This window comes from Dendropsophus ebraccatus, chromosome 7 (assembly GCF_027789765.1).
Source record: "Dendropsophus ebraccatus isolate aDenEbr1 chromosome 7, aDenEbr1.pat, whole genome shotgun sequence".
In the NCBI taxonomy this organism is placed as follows: Eukaryota; Metazoa; Chordata; class Amphibia; order Anura; family Hylidae; genus Dendropsophus; species Dendropsophus ebraccatus.
In genome coordinates, this window is record NC_091460.1 from 124,378,627 (window position 1) to 124,403,187 (window position 24,561).

Below are 24,561 nucleotides of genomic sequence, written 5' to 3' on the forward strand. Positions count from 1 at the left end.
AGAAAACTGACATGTCAGTTGTTTGCGGTGCCGCGAGGGATATGTGTATACGCTCCGGCCGGGGTCCCATAGACAGCAATGCAACGTATATTCTCATAATAATCATGCCCGCTGTACAACGGCCATGATTTTACGAAAATATATGTTGTGTGAACAGAGCCTAAAAGTGAATGTCTGTCTATCCGTCCTCTATAGGCAACTTAACCGCTCAACTGTTTGACCTCAAATTTGGCACCAAGGTACATTGGATGCCCACAAATGTTCGTGTAAAGGTACCACCAACCTTTGCCGGACATACACTGCAAACCCTGGTTCTCTTATCAGCCATTATCACAGCCTGTCCTATATAGGCATCCTGTAGCCTTAGATTTGGCAGGTAAGTACATGAGGTGTCCAGAAAGGTTTTCATAAAGTCCCTGACCTTGCTGAGTATACAGCGCTCATTTACCACTCTGCTTTGTTATCGGCCTTTTTCACAGGATTGAGTCCAGAGGATATATATACGCTGTTATCTATTATCCATCATTATCAGAAATTGCTGGCCTAATTGCTGGGTTATCCAGGATTAGAAAAAAAAACTGCTTTCATCCAAAAATCTAGCACCACACCTGGAGGGGAAGGGGGTCGTCCATGCGCCTACGCTCAGAGAACTGACATGTCAATTCTTTGAGCAAAGAGTGGTGGAGAACAAGACATCACGTTGAGACAGTGAGGCAGGCGGGATAACGAGCAAAGTCCGCGGCGCAGGTTCTGCTCGGAATTTCTGTTTTGCTCAGTGTGAACGGGCCCTAATAAAATAAACTTGAAATAAATTATGATTTATAAGTATAATAAATTATACTGCCATGTGCTGTGCCCCCTGAATATTATACTGCCACACACTGTACCCCCTGATTATTATACTGCCAGACACTGTGCCCCCTGAATATTATACTGCCACACACTGTGCCCCCTGAATATTATACTGCCACACACTGTGCCCCCTGAATATTATACTGCCACACACTGTGCCCCCTGAATATTATACTGCCACACACTGTGCCCCCTGACTATTATACTGCCATACACTGCACCCCTGAATATTATACTGCCACACACTGTGCCCCCTAACTATTATACTGCCATACTGTGCCCCCTAACTATTATACTGCCATACACTGTGCCCCCTGAATATACTGCCACACACTGTGCCCCCTGAATATTATACTGCCACACACTGTGCCCCCTGAATATTATACTGCCACACACTGTGCTCCCTGAATATTATACTGCCAGACAGTGCTCCCTGAATATTATACTGCCACACACTGTGCCCCCTTAATGCTATACTGCCAGACAGTGCTCCCTGAATATTATACTGCCACAAACTGCGCCCCCTGACTATTATACTGCCACACACTGTGCCCCTGAATATTATACTGCCAGACAGTGCTCCCTGAATATTATACTGCCACACACTGTGCCCCCTGACTATTATACTGCCAGACACTGTGCCCCTGAATATTATACTGCCACACACTGTGCCCCCTTAATGCTATACTGCCACACACTGCGCCCCCTGAATATTATACTGCCAGACACTGTGCCCCTGAATATTATACTGCCACACACTGTGCCCCTGAATATTATACTGCCAGACACTGTGCCCCTGAATATTATGCTGCCACACACTGTGCCCCCTTAATGCTATACTGCCAGACACTGCGCCCCCTGAATATTATACTGCCACACACTGTGCCCCCTTAATGCTATACTGCCACACACTGCGCCCCCTGAATATTATACTGCCACACACTGTGCTCCCTGAATATTATACTGCCAGACACTGTGCCCCTGAATATTATACTGCCACACACTGTGCCCCCTGAATGCTATACTGCCACACACTGTGCCCCCTGAATATTATACTGCCACACACTGTGCCCCCTGAATGCTATACTGCCACACACTGTGCTCCCTGAATATTATACTGCCAGACACTGTGCCCCTGAATATTATACTGCCACACACTGTGCCCCCTGAATGCTATACTGCCAGACACTGCGCCCCCGGAATATTATACTGCCAGACACTGTGCCCCCTGAATATTATACTGCCAGACACTGTGCGCCCTGAATATTATACTGCCAGACACTGTGCCCCTGAATATTATACTGCCACACACTGTGCTCCCTGAATATTATACTGCCAGACAGTGCTCCCTGAATATTATACTGCCACACACTGTGCCCCCTGAATGCTATACTGCCACACACTGTGCCCCCTGAATATTATACTGCCACACACTGTGCCCCCTGAATGCTATACTGCCAGACACTGTTGTGCCCCCTGAATATTATACTGCCAGACACTGTGCCCCTGAATATTATACTGCCACACACTGTGCCCCCTGAATGCTATACTGCCAGACACTGTGCCCCCTGAATATTATACTGCCAGACACTGTGCGCCCTGAATATTATACTGCCAGACACTGTGCCCCTGAATATTATACTGCCACACACTGTGCCCCCTGAATATTATACTGCCAGACACTGTGCCCCCTGAATATTATACTGCCACACTGTATATACCGGGCACACTGCAGCACAGACTCTGTGAGGAGCTGTATATACCGGGCACACTGCAGCACAGACTCTGTGAGGAGCTGTATATACCGGGCACACTGCAGCATACTCTGTGAGGAGCTGTATATACCGGGCACACTGCAGCACAGACTCTGTACGAGCTGTATATACCGGGCACACTGCAGCATACTCTGTGAGGAGCTGTATATACCGGGCACACTGCAGCACAGACTCTGTGAGGAGCTGTATATACCGGGCACACTGCAGCACAGACTCTGTAGGAGCCGCTTATCTCTCCTCAGACACAGGACGCGCTCGGGTCCTTCTGTGCAGCAGGGGGCGCTCACGGTACCGCAGCGTGTAAGTACATGGAGTGCAGGGCGCCTACGTCCAGTAAGAAGAAGAAGAAGAGGGAGCGGAGCGCGCAGACTGAGTGCAGAGTGTGAGAGAGCGGCGTGCACCATGGACACAGCTGGGAAGGTGAGCTCCGTGCGGGCTGCTATGGCGGCCTGCGCTCTTCTCATTGTCTGCACTTGAACTTGTGGCTTCTTGTATTGTGTAACCAGCAGATGAGATGAGGGCTCGGGTCCTGTATACTATATACTGGCGGCCATAGTCTGGAGGGGAGGCTGCCCACAAGTATATACGATACCTGCCCTGTCACCTGACTGGGGCTGATAGAGGGGGGTGCACTGTAGTCACGATCCTGCACCTGATGTTCCCCTCTAAGTAAAGAACAAGTCAGGAAATACCCCAAAATACACAGTCTTCATCTCCAATTAACTCCAATGGCAAATGTTCCAAAGATCACATGGATTACAAAGAACAGTGCTGAAATATGAGCTTGAATAGAAATGCATGTAAAGCCAGGTATTGTTCTCCAGCCAGGGATTCAAAGGCCGAGCATTTAGGTCTGTGTGAACATGAACTTAGGGCCGTATTACACAGGACAGTTATCGTGTGAAAAATTGTTATATTGTTCAAATTTAAACGATAATCGTTCTGTGTAATTGCAGGTAACGATCGAAAAATCGTATGTCGTTGGTCGTTTAAGATCGGAACCTAAAATTATCGCTAATCGTTCGCTGTAATTCCACATTCGTTCGCTCAAGTTCCGCATTTGTTCACTAATCGTTCAGTGTAATTGCACATTGTTCATTGTTTTGCTGGGATCCATTTACACAGAAAGATTATCTGCCAAAGATTTGAAGCCAAAGCCAGGAATGGATTTGAAAAGAGGAGAAATCTCAGGCTTTCCTTTATGACCTGATCTCTGGTTATAGTCTGTTTCTGACTTTGGCTTCAAATCTTTGGTAGATAATCTTTCTGTGTAAACGTTGTAACGATCGTGACTAACAACCATTGTTCTGTGTAATATGGTGAATGTCTTCAGGCTAACAATAAACAATCTCGTTTGCGATCGTTAAAAATTGCTCTGTGTAATAGGACCCTTATGGTCCTTTTACACGGAACGATAATTCGCCCGATCTCACGATTAACGATTTTGAATGAATGATGTTTTTTTTTTTATAACGATCAGCGTTTAGACGGAACGATACATCGTACGGAAAAAACGTTTTGCGATCGTTTAAGCCTATAGGGGAAATCGTTGAAAGACTGTTTACACTGAACGATCTGCGAATTTTTTGCAAACGACCAACGATAATTTGAGAACGTGTTGAAAGATCAAAATGAACGATTTCTCGCTCGTCGTTTGATCGTTTGCTGCATTTACATGTACGATTATCGTTTGAATTCGATTGTTATCGTGCAAAAACGAACGATAAATCGTTCCGTGTAAAAGGACCATTACTGTTTAAAGGATAGGTCATCAGTCACAGAAGATTTACACAGGTGGTTATCATCCAGGAGCATCTCTAGAAATGCTCCTGCGGCGGGTAATTGGACCGTGTAAAGGTGACATCGATCAGCTGATCACACTAAAGCCCCTATTCCACGGGCCAACTGTGAGGAGCAAACGAGCGCTGTCAGCACTCTTTTGCTGCTTGTTCCCCATTCGCTGCCACGACTATTATACACGGCGGCAGCGCGCGGGTGAGTACTGGAGAGGCCATGGGGCGCTGCGGGGGGGCGGGGGGAGATAGTGGGGGTCCGCTGACGCTGCTCCTGTTCCACGGAGAGACGGCAGCAGATCGCTGCTATCACAATCGCTTGTCTTTCAACATGTTTGAAACACAAATGACTGCAACGATCAGCCGACATGAACAATGTTGGCTGATCGTTGCCTTCTATTCCACGGACCGATTATCGACCGTAACGGCCAATAATCGTTCCGTGGAATAGGGCTTTAACCGTATTGTCATCCCACTGCGAGTATGTCATAGTCAGCGCCCTTAACCCCCCTCCCCCCCCCCGCATTGCACTGATTGGCTGAGCGTCGGAAGATGCCGGGAGCCCTCAAAGCAAGCCAGAGCCGGGACCTGGTAAAGTATGTATCCGGGCCACGGGGGTTTATCTGCTGCACGTCTCTGTGGGTAAACAGGGGTTTGTGCAGCGGAGGAAGATAAAGGAAAATATATAGCACAGATATGTTTATAGGATGTATATATCCTTGCTTTCAGTTTCCAGCTCACATGCAGCAGTCTATACTTACCAGCCACGTTGCTTGTGATCTGGCATGTGGTTCTTCGGCTGTAACTTCAGGCCCCGCCTCCAGAACCAGACACCAGATCACAAGCAGCATGGCTGGTAAGTATAGACTGCTGCTTGTGTTCTGGAAACTGACTGCACGGATATATACATATCCGAGACCCCAGTATATACCTATCTGTGCTGTCAGTTTCCAGAACTTCATTAGCAATACAAGGAACGTTCACGCAGCCCATCTGCTTGATTTCTTGTGCTGTGTAAAGGCACCACAAACAAGACGCTGATCTCGATTGGCGCTCGTTTGCCGACGAGACCCTAAGGGCCCTATTACACAGGATGATTATCACGCAAAAAATCGTGTTATCGTTCGAATTTTGTGTAATTGCAGGCAACAATGATCATTGATTTAGATCTGACCCTAAAATCATCGTTAACCGTTCGCTGTAATTCCACATTTGTTCACTTATCATTCAGTGTAATTGCACATTGTTCATTCTTATGCTGGGATCAGAAGGAGTAAACCATCGTCGTTCTGTGTAATATGGGTAACGATAAACAATCTTGTTTGCTATTGTTTATTGCTAATCATTAAAAATCACTAATGGTGTGTTTACACAGGCAGATTTATCTGACCGATTTTTGAAGCCAAATCCAGGAACGGGTTTGAATTAGAGATGAGCGAACCGGGTTCGGGTTCGTGGCGATCCGAACCCGAACGATCGGCATTTGATTAGCGGGGGCTGCTGAACTTGGATAAAGCTTTTAGGTTGTCTGGAAAACATGGATACAGCCAATGACTATATCCATGATTTCCATATAGCCTTAGGGCTTTATCCAAGTTCAGCAGCCACCGCTAATCAAATGCCGAAAGTTCGGGTTCAGATGGACTCGAGCATGCTCCAGGTTCGCTCATCTCTAGTTTGAATGGATTAGATTCATCTGATTATAGTCTGTTCCTGGTTTTGGCTTTAAAAAATCTGACCGATAAATCTGTCTGTGTAAACGCACCATTAGGGTCCTATTACATGGGGCGATTTTTAACGACTAATGATAAACGATCGCAAACGAGATTGTCTATCGTTAACCTGAAATCGTTCACCAAATTACACAAAATGATGATCGCGAGTTACGATCGCTATTACGATCATTTAGGGTCCGCTTACACACACAGATTATCTGACAGATTTTTGCAGCCAAAGCCAAGAATGGACTATAAACAGGGAACAGGTCATAAAGGAAAGACTGAGATTTCTGTTTTTTCAAATCCATTTCTGGTTTTGGCTGCAAAAATGTGGCAGATATGTCAGATAATCTTTCTGTGTAAATGGGCCCTTATTCCTTCTGATTCCAGCTAAACAATGGACAATGTGCAATTACACTGAATGACTAGTGAAAAAATGCGGAACTTGAGTGAACGAATGTGGAATTACAGCGAATGATTAACGATTATTTTAGGTCCAGATCTAAAGCAATGACATACGAACGATTTTTCAATCGTTGCCTGCAATTACACAAAACGATTATCGTTTGAATTTAAACAATTTTTTGCACAATAAAATCGTCCCGTGTAATAGGGCCCTTAGTCTAAGGGTTCATTTACACTGAAAGATTATCTGTCAAAGGTTTGAAGCCAAAGCCAGGAATGGATTCTAAAAAGAGGAGAAATCTCAGGCTTTCCTTTATGACCTGTTCCCTGTTTATAGTCTGTTCCTGGTTTTGGCTTCAAATCTTTGGCAAATAATCTGTCCGATTTTTCTGTGTAAATGGACCCTTACTCGTTTATCAGCATGCAGTCCAGGTGCATTTGATTCACAAAGAACAACATATAGGGATCTGTATCATCCATCTCTGCTCATCTTTACACCTTATGCTGCGTTTCCACGAAACGATAATTGGCCCGATCATACGATTAACGATGGAGTAATTTTTTTGCTTTTTTTCAAAACGATCAGCGTTTAGACGGTACGATATATCGTACGGAAAATTCGTTTTGCGATCGCTTAAGCCTTTCTCACACATTGGTTAAATCGGCGAACGACTGTTCACATGGAACGGTCTGCAAATTTTTTGAGAACGATCAACGACGATTTGGAACCTGTTCAAAGATCAAAATGAACGATTTTTTTTTCGTTAGTCGTTTGATCGTTCGCTGCGTTTACACGTACGATTATCGTTCGAATTCGATCGTTATCGCTCAAATTCACACGATAATAGTTATGTGTAAACGCAGCATTAGTTTGGTCATTATCTAAAATGTATTCTTTTTCCCTAGGTGATTACATGCAAAGCTGCAGTAGCCTGGGAGGCAGGAAAGCCACTGACTATTGAAGAAGTGGAGGTGGCAGCGCCCAAAGCTCACGAAGTGCGCATTAAGGTAACCTTTTGTATAGTGCCCTTGGCCTTTATAGAAATATGACAGGTTTCATGTGTTTTGTAGGGACAGGAATACAGTGCCATAAATGTTATAGTCCTGCCTGCCAAATAAGACTCAGTCTGAACTATTCCCTTTAAGCTGCTGCCACTACTAAGATCTTCATTGCCAATAATGAGTTTCTAAAGAACTAAACTAATGTTTTTCCAGAAATAATGTATAGAGATTTTTATTTTAGACAATTTCCTTGGAACGTCATGTGAAAAGCATTAGTGACAGTCACAGTCCTGTGATTGTTTATAGATCGTCTCCACAGCCGTCTGCCACACCGATGCCTATACTTTAAGTGGTGCTGACCCTGAAGGATGCTTCCCGGTGATTCTTGGCCATGAAGGAGCTGGAATTGTAGAAAGTGTAGGTGAAGGTGTTACCAGGGTTAAAGCCGGTAAGTGGAAATCAATAACGATAAGGGATGGTACGTGCGCAGTTATGAAGCTGTCATTCGTTTATTGAGTTAACTGCCAGGATCAGGTCACATGTTATGTCGCTAAGGCTGGAACCACACACAGCAGTTTTATCGGAAACTACCAAGAAGCAGAAGTCTTAGGGTCCATTTACACAGAATATCTGACAGATTTTCTGCCAAAGATTTGAAGCCAAAGCTAGAAACAGAGATCAGGTCGTAAAGAAAAGCCTGAGATTTCTCCTATTTTCAAGTCCATTTCTGGCTTTGGCTTCAAATCTTTGGCAGATAATCTGTCAGATAATCTTTCTGTGTAAATTGACCCTTAGGGCCCTATTACACAAAAGATTATCGTGCAAAAAACGTTATGAAGTTTGAATTTAAGCGCTAATCTTTCAGTGTGTGTATGCAGGCAACGATCAAATGACCAATGAAAACTTGTTTGTGTGTCGTTGATCACGTCTTCTGAGCTGACATGAAATCATTGTTAATCGTTTGCTAATCGTTCGGTGTGTGTACACATCGTTCATTCGTTTTTCCAATCATTTGTAACTAATGACTATGGTTCCATGTATTATAGTGAACGGTTTTGGATCATTAGCAAAAGCACTTGTTTATCGTTAATCAGAGAAAACAAAAAATCAATTTGTCCAATAGGACCGTAAGTCCTTCCATTTTACTCCACATCTGGCTTTGGCACAAAAGTGGCCAGTTTACAAAAAACTGCTCTGTGTGAAATCAGCATCAGTGTAAGGCTGGGTTCACGCTATGTTTTTACAATCATTTTTTTTTTTATCCGTTTTTGCAAAAAAAGGATGGAAAAACAGATGCATTTGTGTGCATCTGTTAGTTTTTTATGTTTTGTGTGTACGTTAAAAAAACAGATGTGGTTTGATCCTTTTTTTTTTTTTTAATTTATAATGGAAATCAACGGTAAAATTAATGCAAACAAATGCATTAGTTTTTCTATCCTTCCCCCCCCCCCCCCCAAAATAGATGATAAAAACTGATTGCAGTAATGTAATGTGAACCCAGCCTAAGAACAGATTAGAATGTACAAAAAAAAGTAGGATTTAGTAAATGATCAGTTTTTCCTACAAGCTTGTTTAAAGGGGTTATCCAGCGCTACAATAACATGGCCACTGTTGTCTCCAGTTTGGGTGAGGTTTTGAAACTCTATTCCATTGAAGTAAATGGAGCTTAATTGCAAACTGCACATGAACTGGAGACAACAGTAGGGGGAAAGTGACCATGTTTTTGTAGCGCTGGATAACCCCTTTAACTGCATATCATCTAGATGCAGAGATATAAGGGGTGAGCAGTAAAACTTGGTAGTGTATATATACTATATAGAAAAGCCCTTTCTGGTTTTGTATTTTTAAGGAGACAGAGTTATTCCACTTTATATTCCTCAGTGCGGGGAATGCAAGTTTTGCCTGAACCCCAAAACCAACTTGTGTCAGAAGATCAGGTAATATAAATTCATTTTGCCTTTGAATCCCTGTGAATATTGGTTATGCTATTAAAGGAGAAGTCCGGCTAAAAATTTTAATAAAGTATTGTATTGCCCCCCAAAAGTTATACAAATCACCAATATACACTTTTTACGGGAAATGCTTACAAAGTGCTTTTTTCCCTGTACTTACTACTGCATCAAGGCTTCACTTCCTGGATAACATGGTGATGTCACTTCCTGGATAACATGGTGATGTCATGACCCGACTCCCAGAGCTGTGTGGGCTGTGGCTGCTGGAGAGGATGATGGCAGGGGGACACTGAGGGACACAGGGCACTGGAGAGACACTGAGCATCCCCCTGCCATCATCCTCTCCAGCAGCCACAGCCCGCACAGCTCTGGGAGTCGGGTCGTGACATCACCATGTTATCCAGGAAGTAACATCACCATGTTATCCAGGAAGTGAAGCCTTGATGCAGTAGTAAGTGCAGGGAAAAAGCACTTTATAAGCATTTCCCGTAATAAGTGTATATTGGTGATTTGTATAACTTTTGGGGGGCAATACAATACTTTAGTAAAAAAATTTCACTGGACTTCTCCTTTAAATTACACGCTGTATGGATAAAAGAATGTGGGAACTTCTCTTATTTTTACTTATTTCACTGACAATCATTTTAAAATAAAATTTACAACGAGCTCATAATAGTGTGAATGGTCGGATAGCCTTACACTTACACTGAATACTTTCAACTCCTTTGATAAGCAGATTTATGTAGCCGGTTGCTCCAGTGACGTCATGTAGGTATCTTAGTTTTTTAGATACATGCAAAATGGGTCAGTAGTGCAGGAGAAAGGAATAACCCATAAATACTTTAAAGGAGGCACTCCAGGTAACCAGGATTGCAGTAAAAGTATTTTTTTGGTCAATAGACCTTCATCCGACTCTGTAGGAATAGAATAATCCTAATCAGTACACAAATATGTTACAAGGCGTATGTAGAAGAAAAAGGTACAAAACACAGAATACAGGTCAATACAGCACTTAGTAGCAGGTACCATTTAGATGTATATGTATGCTCACCTAGGACTGTTACCATTTTTAATAAATCTAATAAGCATTGTCTCTTCTGTTCAGAGTTCCTCCTTCAAGCTATGTTCCCACTCTGTAAGACACCAACCGTTCCGTGACCCGGCCGGTGTCAGAAAAGATAATCCTGATGATTATCCGGATGATCTTTACTACCGCTGAATTCGGATGTGGGTGCATCCGTGCGCACCCACATCCGTATTCCCCGCTGCACACAATGGAGCGTGCAGCCGGAGCTGCCATTGTGTGCACTGACAGGTTTTCTGTGGCCGCTATTCATTGAATAGCGGCCGAAGAAAACTGACATGGCAGTTTCTTGCGGCACCGCTAGGGATCCTGGCCGGAGCGTATACTATGTATTCACTCCCGCCGGGATTCCTTAGAAGGCAGCACTACGTAAGTTCCATAGTAATCACGGGCGTTTTTACAACAGCCGTGATTATTACGAAACTTACGCTGTGGGAACATGGCCTCAAACTGTAAGTATCTGGTTTTCATGGTCTGATAATAGAATTACATAATTCTTCCTTGTGTCACAGGATTACTCAAGGACGTGGTTTTATGCCTGATGGTACCAGCAGGTTTACCTGCAAAGGAAAGCAGATTTTCCACTTCATGGGCACCAGCACCTTCTCTGAATACACAGTTGTTGCTGACATCTCTGTTGCTAAAATAGAGGACTCTGCTCCTCTGGACAAAGTCTGCCTGCTGGGCTGCGGCGTGTCAACTGGATACGGTGCAGCTCTGAACACTGCCAAGGTAATCAGCTTCATGTTGGCTTTTCCAGTCCTTCTTTTTTTCTTTTTTTTTTTTCTTTTGGATCTGTTTCCTAAACTGAAAAACTTTTTGTGAACCACATTCACTTCCAACGTAATTGATTACGACCATCCAAATAATAAACATGCTCATTATTTATGAGCAAGCTGGTCTCCTGAACCCAGATTAGTTCTGAACTTTGCAAAAAATGTGATTCGCTACCGAACTTTTTGCAATGTTTAGGAAGATGGCAGCTGCTCATCTGGGGGAAAAAAGATATTCCTACCTGTCCGTGCTCCCCTGGTGTCCTCTTATGGCTTTCTGGTGTCTTAGCCACACCTGTAGAGTGATATTCAACTCAGCCAATCACAGGCTGACCGGGACGAGACAACACCGCATCCAATAATTGGCTATCGCTCTAGAGAAAAGAGTGACCGCTTACTCAGCCAATCACTGGCCGTGGTGCTGTCCTGTCCCAGTCAGCCTGTGATTGGCTAAGCAGGCTGTCACTATTGTTTCAGGAGTGACAGCCCGCTCAGCCAGTCATAAGCTGACTGGGGCGGGACAGCACCACGGCCAGTGATTGGCTGATAGGGCTGTCATTGGAGAAGACTGACATTAGGGGACCGAAAGAAGGTAAGTAAAAACAGCTGCAAGCGTTAAGACGTTTAGTGTGGTTTGTTAGTTTGGCGAACCTGCTGAGCTTTGTAAAAGTTCACTCTCCGCTATTTGCAACCTGCTTTTGCGAAATATGTCTGTACGATATTTGGCTTTTATTTTACTGAGTGGGAACCTAGCCTCAACCTTTTTAGTGTCTGCCATTTCTCAGGGAATCACTAACATTTTGTTTATGCCAGGTGGAACCAGGTTCTACATGTGCCGTCTTCGGTTTAGGTGGTGTTGGCCTCGCCGTCATCATGGGATGTAAAGTAGCAGGTGCCAAGCGCATTATCGGAATTGACCTGAACAAGGAAAAGTTTGAAAAAGCCAAAGAGTTTGGAGCTTCTGAATGCATCAGCCCCTCGGACTTCAGCAAGCCAATCCAGGAGGTGCTGGTGGAAATGACTGATGGAGGCGTGGATTATTCCTTCGAGTGTATAGGAAATGTTGGCGTTATGGTAATTAAAAAAAAAAAAAAATGTTTTGCTTTCTGTTCAATCTAGTGTAAAAGTTAAACCTGTGTGTGAACTTAGGCCAAGTTAATAAGTCATCTGCTGCATTTTGCAGCTGGTCACTGAGCAAAACCCTCTGTTATAAACTCATTGGCTGAAATCTATTAATAATGTAATATTTCAGTTGAGTTAAAGTGGAGCAGATGGCTATTTGCACAGGTTTAATAAATTAAATTGTACACTCACGGGCAATAAGATCCTGCTAAGAACAAATCCAAACAATGTCTCTAGTGAAACCACTCCTGCTTTTGCCATCACTTTTAAAGGAACCCTGTCACTGGTTTGATGCTGCCCTAACTGTGGGTAAGATGGAATAGTGAGGCCCCTATATTACAGTCCATAACTTACTCCAAAACACTGCTGTTGTGTTATTTTTCATAAATCAATTTTTTTCAAAAATCCATTTGATTAAACTATTCTGACCCCCCTGTAACTATTTTTTCTGTATATGGGCATTGTTTTTTGGACCGTGTAGTTTTTGCTGAAAGATATTTTTTGATCACTTTGTATTCTATTAGCACTTTTGGATTTCGCTATTTTTTATTTTTTTATTTAACCCATTGACCTGTATGGCTTTTTTTTTTTTTTTTTTTTTAAATACTTTTCAATTCCTCCTTGGGTCATGATTGCTTAAACTGATGACTGCTATGCATTTGCATAGCATTGATCGGTTACATCAGTGCTCTTCTGGCCTAGTCCAGTCCTATGGCAGCCATAGTAGCCGATTGCGGAGGTACCAATTGGGCTTTGAACCAGAGGGTCACTGTCTCAGTGAGCCATTTAAATGGTGTGACCCCTATTGATCACAACAGTTTTTAAAAGGGATTATCCAGCATTTGGAAAACATGGCTATGCGATTTCTAAAAGCTGTCAGCCTGCTGTGGGAGGGGGGAAATTGATCACAAGTAACAATTTACCTCTCTGCCTGCCTGTGGTGAGCAGCCGCCATGATCTCTGGGGTGTACGTGTCACAACCCGGCTGATGGACTGGCAGGACGCCGATCCAGTTGCTGAGTGGCCAGTCAGTCAGCCAGGACAGGCCCAGCCCCCCGAGTCGTGACTAGAGATGAGCGAACCGTCGGACATCTGAAGAACCTGCCCGTAGATTCCCAGGAGTGCAACTACGCTCCCGGGATCGCAGGCATCGCACTGGAGTGAGCGGCTTTCGGACTGAAAGTCCGAAAGTTCCGCTCATATCTAGTCGTGGCGTCATCACAATTTGGGGGGGGAGTGTTTGAATGACTTCCGGCAGTCCTGCCACTCGCCGCAGAAAGGGAGAGGTAAGTTCCTAACTGAAATCTCCAGACTCCGGCATTTTATGGCTATGATGTGAGCTCAACTCCTAAGCTCGCATCATATTGCCCCAAAGCTCCTGTGCCATATAGGCAACAAATGGTTAGAAACAGTATGGGAACATGGCTTCAGGTCACCGGGGCAGTCCCGGGCAGCTGCTTCATGTCCCACTAAAACCCTATACAGGAAGAAATAGCTTGTACATAATAACACCATGTACATTAAATGGCCACTGTATAGTATGTAGAACTGGGTATAAGGATGTGATCCTATTACTCTCTTACTCTTGTCTTTTGTACTTTAGAGAGCCGCATTGGAAGCTTGTCACAAAGGCTGGGGTGTGAGCGTCATTGTTGGAGTGGCAGCATCTGGGCAAGAAATAGCAACTCGACCATTCCAGCTGGTCACTGGGCGCACATGGAAAGGAACAGCCTTTGGAGGTGGGAATAACTGATCTCTTGTCGCCTCCAAAAGAAGCAGAAGATTGCCTGACTGTCTAATAATTGTGTTGTATGAAAGATATTACAGCTTTGTTTCTTCCTTTAGTTAATTTTAGATTTGTTTATAACCAAGTAGTTTTGTGACTTGAAGTAATCTCTCAGGTTGAGGTCTCTGGGGCTGGCCAAGTCTGTAAACATACTGGTAGACGTCACTGTTGCTATGAATTATCGTGTGTGTGTGTGTGTGTGTGTGTTTTTTTTGTTTTTTTTTACAATTTATGGGCATGGGGGAGCAACCAACCAACATTAAAGGGGTTTTCTAGGTAGGACTCTTCTAGGGGGTGATTGAAAAAACGAACACGTACTTACCTCCCTGGCTCCTGTGCTGTTATCTTTGTTTTTTTTGGGACGCATTGTGCTTTATGCTAGTGGTAAATTTTGGCTGATACATTGAAAAATTAGCATTTTAAAAAATTTTACATTTTGTTTGTTGCTAAGAAAGTATGTCGGCGTCACTTTTATAATGTCCCCTTATTTTATTTTTTATTTTTGAATTTTACAAGGCTTAGACCAGGGGTGGGAAACCTTTTCCCTGTTGAGGGACAATTGGGCGTTTATAAAATCATTAAAGGGCCATACACTACACAAACGCTGCACTCAACTACTGTACACGGCAGTGACCTAGTGTGGGTTGGCAGCAGCCGCAGCAAAGTATTGTGCCCGCTGGAATGGATTAACGCTACACTAAATTGCATAAGGGGTTATCAGGGCTTTTAAAAGTTGGTCTATCCTTAGCAGTAAGGGAATTGTGTGTCAATTTATAAGAAATGTTTACTTTTTTATTTTAATGCTTTTTCCTGTCTTACAGGTTGGAAGAGTGTAGACAGTGTCCCCAAGCTGGTTTCTGAATACATGGCTAAAAAAATAAAAGTTGATGAGTTTGTGACTCACACTTTGCCCTTTAGTTCAATAAATGAAGCTTTTGAACTGATGCATTCTGGGAAGAGGTAGGTTGAAATTTGAAACAACTTTTATACCTAATAGTTGTAGGTTTATGGCCATTATAAATGTAAAAAACATTAACAACAGACGACAATAGACAGACTCTCTCTCCTTGAGATGAATGTGAAACATCATTGAGGATACTGTGACCTGTAAAGAGGTCCTTCCACAGGGAACTCCTATTGTCTCCTCTATCTACCGGTGTCACGTGTTGCTGCAATGCTGTACAGATCACTTTACAGCAGCCTCCACTAATCACTTCAGACACAACAGGAAGTCTCAGCTTAGGGCCCCATTACACGGGACAATTATTGTGCGAAAAATTATCGTTCGAATTTAAACGATAATCGTCCTATGTAATTGCAGGCAACAATTGAAAAATCGTTTGTGTGTCGTTAACCGTTTGTTTAGATCTATAATTCCACATTTGTTCGCTGTAGTTCCGCATTTGTTCACTAATAATTCAGTGTAATTGCACATTGTTCATTGTTTTGCTGGGATCAGATGGAGGAAACGATCATAGTAACGATGATCGTAACTGACTATCGTTCTGTGTAATATGGTGAATGATTTCAGGTTAACAATAAGTAAACTCGTTTGCGATCATTTATTGTTTGTCGTTAAAAATTGCTTCGTATAATAGGACCCTTAGTTTTAGCTCCAGGATCTCAAGATTATTTTATAATATTGTTAGATTGGGATAGAATAGATAGAAATGGAAAATTTTGAAAAATTGTCGCAACAATTTCTTAAAAAATAAGTTTAACATAAAATCATTAACAGACAGCAGTAATCATGTTGCAGCCTGTCATTAAAGTGAATGTAACATCAGGCCCAGGCTAAAGCGCTGGAGGCAGCCCAACCCACCCCCAGTGGGAGGAAACCCCAGCCCCTCTATGATACGGCTCCATTAGAATCAACAAAGCTGTATCGTATAGGGGTGGGGGTTTACTCCCACTAGGGGTAGGTCGGCCAGCCTCCAGTGCTTCAGCCCGGGCCTGATGTTACAGTCACTTTAACCTCAGATGCCCCTGTCTCTTAACAAGTGTTTTCCCTTATCGCCGAGGTGTTCCGCTTACCTCTGTGCACCCTGCCAGCATGCCAGGCTGTGTGTAAAGATCCCGGATGGCAATGACATAGCATTAACCAGTGTAACATGCAATCTTATGATTCCATGTAAAAGTTCCACGGTGAATGGCGTAAATGAAAAAAGCACCAGGATTGCAGATTTTTTTTGTTTCATTATGTAGCATGACAAAAAATTATTGAAGAGCGATTATAATTATTTGCAAAAAAGTTATACTTTAAATAGTAAAACAGAAAAGCCATGAAAACATGCATATCATTGTGTTCGGACTGAGCTATAGAGTAAAGATACCCTGTCAGTTTTACCATAAAGTGCATTATGTAGACACAGGAACCCCCCAGAAATTACAAAATTGCATTTTATTTTTCCCTCTTTCACCCCATAAATAATTTTGGGGGTACCGTCATACAGTTTATGGTAAATTGAAAGGCGCATTACAAAGTACACTTGTTCCTGGGGGAAAAAAAGCCCTTAAAAGACCCTGTAGATGGAATATTAAAAGCGCTGTAGCTCTTTTAGCTCTGTAGCTAAAAAAATGCAAAAATGAATTTTGGGCTGGGTCATTAAGGGGCTAAAGGTGCCGCGATACTTGGGCTTTATCTCTTCAGTGTTTACTGCTGCTCGTGAATGCCATTGCCTACAAGCAGCAGTAAGCATTGAAGAAGTTGTCACTTGAACATGAACAGCTGATCGGTGATGTTGTTCACATTTAGACACCTAAGCTGATTTAAAATTGATGGCCTATCCTCCAAATAAGCCAATAATATAAGACTGAATAACCCCACTAAATTACATCCATTCTTAAATGGTGCCCACAAAATCTATAGTTAGGGTAGCTTCACACTTACCAGATCAGCAGCGGATTTCACGCTGCGAGTTTGAATTTTCATTCCTCTGCCAGTATGTGACCCGGCCCCTTTAACCCACCGCAGTCCTGGCCTGGAGCATACAATACCTGCTCAGCGCCACGGCTGTGTGTGAGGCTCCCGGCTCCCCACAGCCAATCAGTGCTGCCGTGTACTAATTGGCCAATGGGTAGCCGGGAGCCTCACACCCAGCCGTGGTGCAGAGCAGGTAATCTATGCTCCGGGTCGGGGGCTGCGGGATGCGGGGAGTTAAAGCGGCCAGGTCACATACTGACAGCGGAATGAAAATTCTGCTGCGGGTATGTAACCCATTCACTTCACACTACCAGGATCCGTAGCCGGTTTCGCTGTAAACTTGCAGTGTGAAATCCACTGTGGATCCGGTACGTGTGAAGCTACCCTAAATCTAAAAAAAAAAAAAGGATCAGCAGTTTGGAATATAAATTGCCTCTAACTGACTTTGAGAGTTGATGTGTCTGTTTTATCACAATTTACTCTGTATCTGTTCACATTACTATTTTGTTTTCATCACAGCATTCGTAGTGTTCTAAACTATTGAAGGATCCCGACCAACAAGACTACAGCACTAGACGATCAAGGCAATAGTTGGAGACCATAATTTTAGATACAGCAACAAGAAAACAACCTGTTTTTAGTCTTCACTGTTATCTTCATGTCAAACAGCAGCTCTTTTGTTCAGGCTGATATTTCTAATAAATATATTATGTTCTGTTGATTGGGCTTTTTTTCTATGGTTTTGGAAATAACTAATAACTGTCGCTATGAGAGGGCCTTTTTATTTTAAGCTAAAAAGAATCTGGTTGAAACACAGACCCTAATATAACTTGAGACAAAACCATATACTGGAAAGTAAATCCAAAAGGCTTGGGTAAAATTCACTGAAAAGAGATCAAGCCCCAGTTTAATGCTCTTGTAGGGTGACCAGATACTTTTCTATAACTTGTTCCTTCCCGGAGGAAGGTCTGGCTAGTTCACTGACGTTGAGACACGTCATGGTGTCTCTGAAGTGTTCTTTTGCATGTTTGATTTTCCAGGGGGCAATGTTCTAGAATACACTGGCGTCGATACACATGATGGTGTCTCTGCGGTGTTCTGGTTTATCTCCCTGAGGTCAACCAGCATCCTTTTGCATGCACTTAATAAGCATGTGCTCCCACTAGCCAGAAACCTACTCCACACTGATGAGGGGCTGATACCCGAAACAGCTGTCTGTGGATGCATACCTTGCTTAGGTGGTTCCCTTGATTGGAGACCTTCCTTGGCTTGGTTGTTTCTTTCCGGAGGAAGGTCTGGCTAGTTGACTGACGTCGAGACACGTGATGGTGTCTCTGCAGTAGTGTTTTGCACTTTTCTGTAACTGACAGTGATCCGTACAAACTAGTGACCATAATACACAGCCAAGTGATAAATTTATTAAAAGCTGGTGTAGTCCAGAGACACATGCTGGGAAAAGATAAGGTCCAATAAAGGACAGGGATAAGATACAGATACCATAACCTCATGCCAGGATGAAAGGAAGTAGACAATCCATGGAGTATGAACCGAGATCAAACATGTCCATAGTACTGAGGTCCGTACTGGAAGTGGCTTAGCGTAAGTGCCAGGCAATGTAACATGATGTACATAGAAGATCCTGAGAATGTCATGTACATGTTACTATACACAGGTTTGGCTGTCCAGGCATGATGCCAATTGTAGTTTTGCAACAGCTGGAGAGCTGAAGGTTCCCCATCCCTGATATAGATGCTAGGGTATTACTGGGGCCAGGTAAATGTAGTAGCCCAAGTGTATTTGCAGAATAAATACAGTAACACCTACCCAGAGTTTATGCACCAGACAGTGCTTAAAGGAGAGCTCCTGTAACCAGATGGAAGGTAGATGCACAGGTAAAGGAGAATCATGCAGCTCTATTATCCTGATTTGTTGCACTAGGCTTCTGGCTCTATTATCTGAGTAGTGTGTCGGAACACCTGTTGCATCTACAATAGGGCTGCAGCCGTAATATCTGACTGGAAAGCTGTATACTGCAGCCCCTCCTCATTACAACTTGTCTTAAGAGATCTGGGCTTTTGCTACCATCTTGGCCTTGTTTTTATCCCGCTGAGACTGAGGTAGAGGTAGCACCAGCTCCCTGCTTTGATGCAGAAACTCCATCTGCCCTTCTGTACAATGGAAAGATGAGGAGGGGCTGTGTGCCCAAATTTGACTGGCATGAGTAGCTGGGAAGTAGCAGAAGCTAGCACTGATTTGAGTCCCAGAAATCCTTACATGTGCCAGCCGTAACTGGAAAGCCTTTGTTAGAACACAATAGGCCTCATTTATTGACTATGCGTCAATTATAAGCTGTTATAGCTGTTGTTTTCGTTCATTAATGTGGCACACGCCCTATGTAGATCTGGAAGGTTTTTCAAAGGTGAAAATTAAAGCCCGACCATCCCACCACACTAGAAGTGGATGGTTTTTTAGAATATGACCTTTTGTAAATTCTTCGCTGCCTTCCTGTTCCGTGGGGAAGGTGGAGACAGCCTGAGTACCGTCTGGAAAACAGGGATACAGCCTAGGTAATAGGCTGTATCCCTGTTTTCCAGGCGGTACTCGGGCTGTCTCCACCTTCCCCACGGAACAGGAAGGGATCAGGAATCGAAATTACTAAGGTTCAAGTTTGATCTAATTTGAAAATTCCCGATGTTCGATCTCTAGTGGTGGGTTTTGAAGGACACATCCATGGTGTGCCCATTTGGCGGGTTTTTGGGCAAAAATGATGGGTTTGTCTGGTTTTTGGAAAAATTGTGTTGCACACCTTAAGTAAATCAGTCACAATGATTCTGTGTAATTTCTTTGTTTAAAAATACTGATCCTGTATCTTTCTCATAACCAGCCAAGTTTATGTGCAGAGTCTTCATGTCTGTCATTTGTGATCTGTGGTCTGTATGGTGTTTCTTCCATTCTTTTTCTTTTTTTTTGTTTTAATTCAGTTGTCTCCGGTTCGGTTGGATATGAATTTGTATAGTAATCTTAAAGTTTTTGTCTTAGTGTCATAGATTTAGATTTATCATATCTTGGCTTACATATGTTTCCAATTATGAGCAGTTAAAGGAGAAGTCCGGCAAAATTTTTTATTAGAGTATTGTATTGCCCCCCAAAAGTACAAATCACCAATATACACTTATTATGGGAAATGCACATAAAGTGCTTTTTTCCCTGCACTTACTACTGCATCAAGGCTTCACTTCCTGGATAACTTGGTGATGTCACTTCCTGGATAACATGGTGATGTCACGACCCGACTCCCAGAGCTGTGCGGGTTGTGGCTGCTGGAGAGGATGATGGCAGGGGGACACTGAGGGACACAGGGCACTGGAGAGACACTGAGCATCCCTCTGCCATCATCCTCTCCAGCAGCCACAGCCCCCACAGCTCTGTGAGTCGGGTCGTGACATCACCATGTTATCCAGCAAGTGGCATCACCATGTTATCCAGGAAGTGAAGCCTTGATGCAGTAGTAAGTGCAGGGGAAAAAAGCACTTTATGTGCATTTCCCGTAATAAGTGTATATTAGGGATTTGTATAACTTTTAGGGGGCAATACAATACTTTAATAAAAATTTTTAGCCGGACTTCTCCTTTAACCTCTTAAGGACATATGACGTACCGGTACGTCATATGTCCTCACTTGCACTTCAAAGCGGGGCCGCGAGGCGGCCCCGCTTTGAAGTGCCGCGATCCCGGGTGCCGCGAGTAGCCCGGGACCGCTGCTATTAGCGGGCACGGTCGGATCGCCGTGCCCGCTAATTAGCTAATCGGAGGCAGCTGTCAAAGTTGACAGCTGCCTCTGATAACCGGAGGCAACGTTTCCCTGGTGTCTAGTGGGGGAGATCGCTCCTCCGGGACCTTGTCCCGGAGGAGCGATCTCCGTTACTGAAGCCGGCCGGGGACGCGTCCAAGATGGCGCCGTCCTCGGCTCGGCACTCGTTCGTTTTCGGCTGCAGCAGCCGAAAGCAAACGAGTGCCGATCTCATGGATCTCTGCAGCATATCTATGCTGCAGAGATCTCAATGAGAGATCACAGTGTATATACTAGAAGTCCCCCAGGGGGGCTTCTAGTATATGTGTAAAAAAAAAAAAATAAAGTGTTGTTTATAGTAAAAAGCCCCCTCCCCTAATAAAAGTCTGAATCACCCCCCTTTTCCCAGGTTTTAAATAAAAGTAAACAAATAAATAAATAAACATGTTTGGTATCGCCGCGTGCGTAATCGCCCGAACTATTAATTAATCACATTCCTGATCTCGTACGGTAAACGGCGTTAGCGCAAAAAAATCCCAAAGTGCAAAATTGCGCATTTTTGGTCGCATCAAATCCAGAAAAAATGTAATAAAAAGCGATCAAAAAGACGTATATGGGCAATCAAGGTACCGATAGAAAGATCACATCATGGCGCAAAAAATGACACTTAGCACAGCCCCATAGACCAAAGGATAAAAGCGCTATAAGCCTGGGAATGGAGCGGTTTTAAGGAACGTATATTGGTTAACAACGGTTTGAATTTTTTACAGGCCATCAGATACAATATAAGTTATACATGTTATATATCGTTTTAATCGTAACAACTTGAGGAACATGCATAACAAGTCAGTTTTACCCCAGGGCGAATGGCGTAAAAACACATTTCCCCCAAATAAAAGAAATGCGGTTTTTTTTTTCAATTTCACCACACTTTGAATTTTTTTCTGGTTTCGCAGTGTACTTTATGCAAAAATTCAGCCTGTAATTGCAAAGTACAATTAGTGACGCAAAAAATAAGGGCTCATGTGGGTTTCTAGGTGGAAAAATGCAAGTGCTATGACCTTTTATGCACAAGGAGGAAAAACCGAAAACGTAAAAACGAAAATGGGCCATGTCCTTAAAGGGTTAAGCATATAATACTCAGTTTAACTCATTATTATTTTTTTTTAACATATGCAATAAATTCAACAGAGACTTGTTTTTTGTATCCTAGTGTGGTTGTGTGTTCCAGAGGATGGTTTAGTATGGATTGTAATGGAGTTGTGGCTATTTGTTGTTGAAACCAGGACTAACAGCATTACCAGTTATTGTAGTTCTAGGCTATGGGAACTCCGCTCTTTTCTGCTTCTGACAATATACAGAATTGGTGGTGACAGCAATTGTGTAAAGGCACTATTGTAGGCAAAGAGACGGCCTTGATTTGGGTGGAAGAACACATGGGTTACAGTGGTGCATAAATTGATAGGGGAGATTTATCAAACATGGTGTAAAGTGAGACTGGCTCAGTTGCCCCTAGCAACCAATCAGATTCCACCTTTCATTCCTCACAGACTCTTTGGAAAATGAAAGGTGGAATCTGATTGGTTGCTAGGGGCAACAGAGCCAGTTTCACTTTACACCATGTTTGATAGATCTCCTCCATAATGTGTTTTTTTTTTTTAATCAAGTAACCCATGCAGGGTATTAACAGACTGGAAAGAAAATGGAGAGCTTTTCATTCAGTAACATTTTGTACTAAAAATCAGTTATTTTAATGAAATAATAAAAAATAGAAAAAACCCTGTGTAGTGGGAATTAAGTACTACATCCCTTTTCCTTCATGGTTTCTGAAAACTTGTTTAAGGTATCATCCCCTTCTGGCCAAACAAGTAAAAAAGTTTTGCTGCTAAACATGTAAGTTTCCCTGCAGATAAGAGAGAGACAACACATGGGTAACAAACAGATTGTAGGTTTCAACAAGTGATAAATTCAGATGGTTAGATTATATTAAAATAAATTCTATTGCATTAATTGACTTGAAAAATTTGTCTCCTAATGAATCTTTAAAGAGGTACTCTGGCGATCCTCCCCCCCGAATGAATTGGTCCTGGAAAGTTATATAGATTTGTAAATTACTTCGATTTAAAACATCTCAAACCTTCCAGTACTTATCAGCTGCTGCATGTCCTGCAGGAAATGGTGTATTCTTTCCAGTTTGACACAGCACTCTCTGCTGACACCTCTGTCCATGTCTGGAACTGTCTAGAGTAGTAGCAAATCCCTATAGAAAACCTCTCTTGCTCTGGACAGTTCCTGTCTCGGACAGAGATTGCAGCAGAGAGCACTGTCAGACTGAAAATAATACACCGCTTATCAGAACGTACAGCATTTGATAAGTACTGGAAGGCTTGATATTTTTAAATGGAAATAATTAACAAATCTGGTAGCAGTTGATTTGATTTTTCACCAGACTATCCCTTTAAATTTTAAACTATTACTTGTATTTGCAAACGTTTAGATTTTATGATACTTACACTGAAAATCCTTCCCATACATTAGAATGGTGATTTATTATAAGGTATTTCATGTTGGTTTGCAGGGTAAGTGACTGGCTACAAGCCTTGTGATTCAGGAACTGTCTGTGGTCATGGATGGTTGAACGCATAATGTTTGCTCCTGCAAAGCAATGGACAAAACTCAACACCGCTACAATGGGATAGCTTATGTACGCATCAGTATATATGATGTACAAAGGTTTACACATCTGCATGGCCATAACTATGTTATTGCGGCACATCTTTTAACTTAGGTCCCGACTTGGTTTAAAGGTGTTGGCCACTTTATAGTAAAATTGCTCAGTGTACAGTATTAGTAGGTGTACTCACTGTATATACTGACAGCAGCTCCCTGTGTACCCCATAGAGCTAATATCAGACTCCCCTCCTCCAGGCTGGGCTGCCCTGCTCTGTGGTGTTTTGGTCCATAAGATGGCTGACATGGAGGAGCATGTGACCGTGACCGCCCCCCAGTGTCCACCACTGAGCCTGTATATGTCTATGGAGAACACAGTGGACAGGGCCTGGTCACATGCTCCTCCATGTCGGCCATTTTATGGACAGAGACAAAACAGAGCAGGGCACCACAGCCTGGAGGAGGGGAGTCTGATTTTAGCTCTATGAGGTACACAGGGAGCTGCTGTCAGTATATACAGTGAGTACACTTACTAATACTTTGTACTAACCTATTATATTATAAAGTGGCCAACCCCTTTAATCAAGGGGATCCCAACACAGTGGGCATGTTAGTCAACAGCGTGAACTGAAACTAGACTACGAACATGGCAAATTTATCACAGTGGCTCATCCTGTCTGATATGTTTGGTACAGCCTCATCATGTTTTCTTGTCTAACTTTTATGCCAAATTGATGTTGGTTTAAAAAAAAAAAAAAATTACGAACTTCTATCAGTATCGACTAAACTTTTTAGTGCAGCAGTGTGTTAAAGCGTACCAGTCACTACAAATAACATTTGACATGTCAAAAGGTATTGATCACAGCGGGTCTCACTGCTGTGTAGAGATGATCGAACAGCGCTAATGTTTAGGTTCG

At 43.0% G+C, this 24,561-nt stretch overlaps 2 protein-coding genes and 1 long non-coding RNA gene across 4 annotated transcripts in view; 1 reads left to right on the forward strand and 2 right to left on the reverse strand.

Moving 5' to 3' along the window:
• Positions 1–2,912: 2,912 nt before the first annotated feature.
• Positions 2,913–17,904, forward strand: LOC138797756 (alcohol dehydrogenase class-3). The gene is made up of 9 exons (XM_069978360.1): positions 2,913–3,047; positions 7,450–7,551; positions 7,852–7,993; positions 9,395–9,482; positions 11,094–11,313; positions 12,168–12,428; positions 14,080–14,215; positions 15,084–15,222; positions 17,705–17,904. Exons 1-9 carry the CDS (start codon positions 3,030–3,032, stop codon positions 17,727–17,729), a joined length of 1,131 nt encoding a protein of 376 aa, XP_069834461.1. The 5' UTR covers positions 2,913–3,029; the 3' UTR covers positions 17,730–17,904.
• LOC138797757 (uncharacterized) lies at positions 7,750–11,781 on the reverse strand. Of its 2 annotated transcripts, XR_011363988.1 has the most exons (3): positions 11,597–11,781; positions 10,203–11,388; positions 7,750–7,945 (listed from the first exon to the last, which is right to left on the reverse strand). It is a non-coding gene; the product is annotated as an uncharacterized lncRNA (long non-coding RNA). The 2 variants fall into 2 exon arrangements; XR_011363987.1 differs by having other exon boundaries at positions 10,203–11,781.
• A 4,797-nt stretch (positions 17,905–22,701) lies between the features above and the next one.
• Positions 22,702–24,561, reverse strand: part of LOC138797758 (A.superbus venom factor 1-like) — a 61,667-nt gene continuing 59,807 nt past the window's right edge. The window contains exons 40-41 of the mRNA XM_069978362.1: positions 23,488–23,629; positions 22,702–22,877 (exon numbers count right to left, since the gene is read on the reverse strand). Coding sequence (XP_069834463.1) covers positions 22,769–22,877; positions 23,488–23,629 — 251 coding nt within the window. The 3' untranslated portion in view covers positions 22,702–22,768. The remainder of the gene's footprint in view (positions 22,878–23,487; positions 23,630–24,561) is intronic.

Coding starts and splice junctions, on each gene's coding strand:
- LOC138797756 (XM_069978360.1), top strand. Junction 7,994..9,394: donor TGTTACCAGGGTTAAAGCCG/GTAAGTGGAAAT, acceptor TGTATTTTTAAG/GAGACAGAGTTATTCCACTT. Junction 9,483..11,093: donor AACTTGTGTCAGAAGATCAG/GTAATATAAATT, acceptor CTTGTGTCACAG/GATTACTCAAGGACGTGGTT.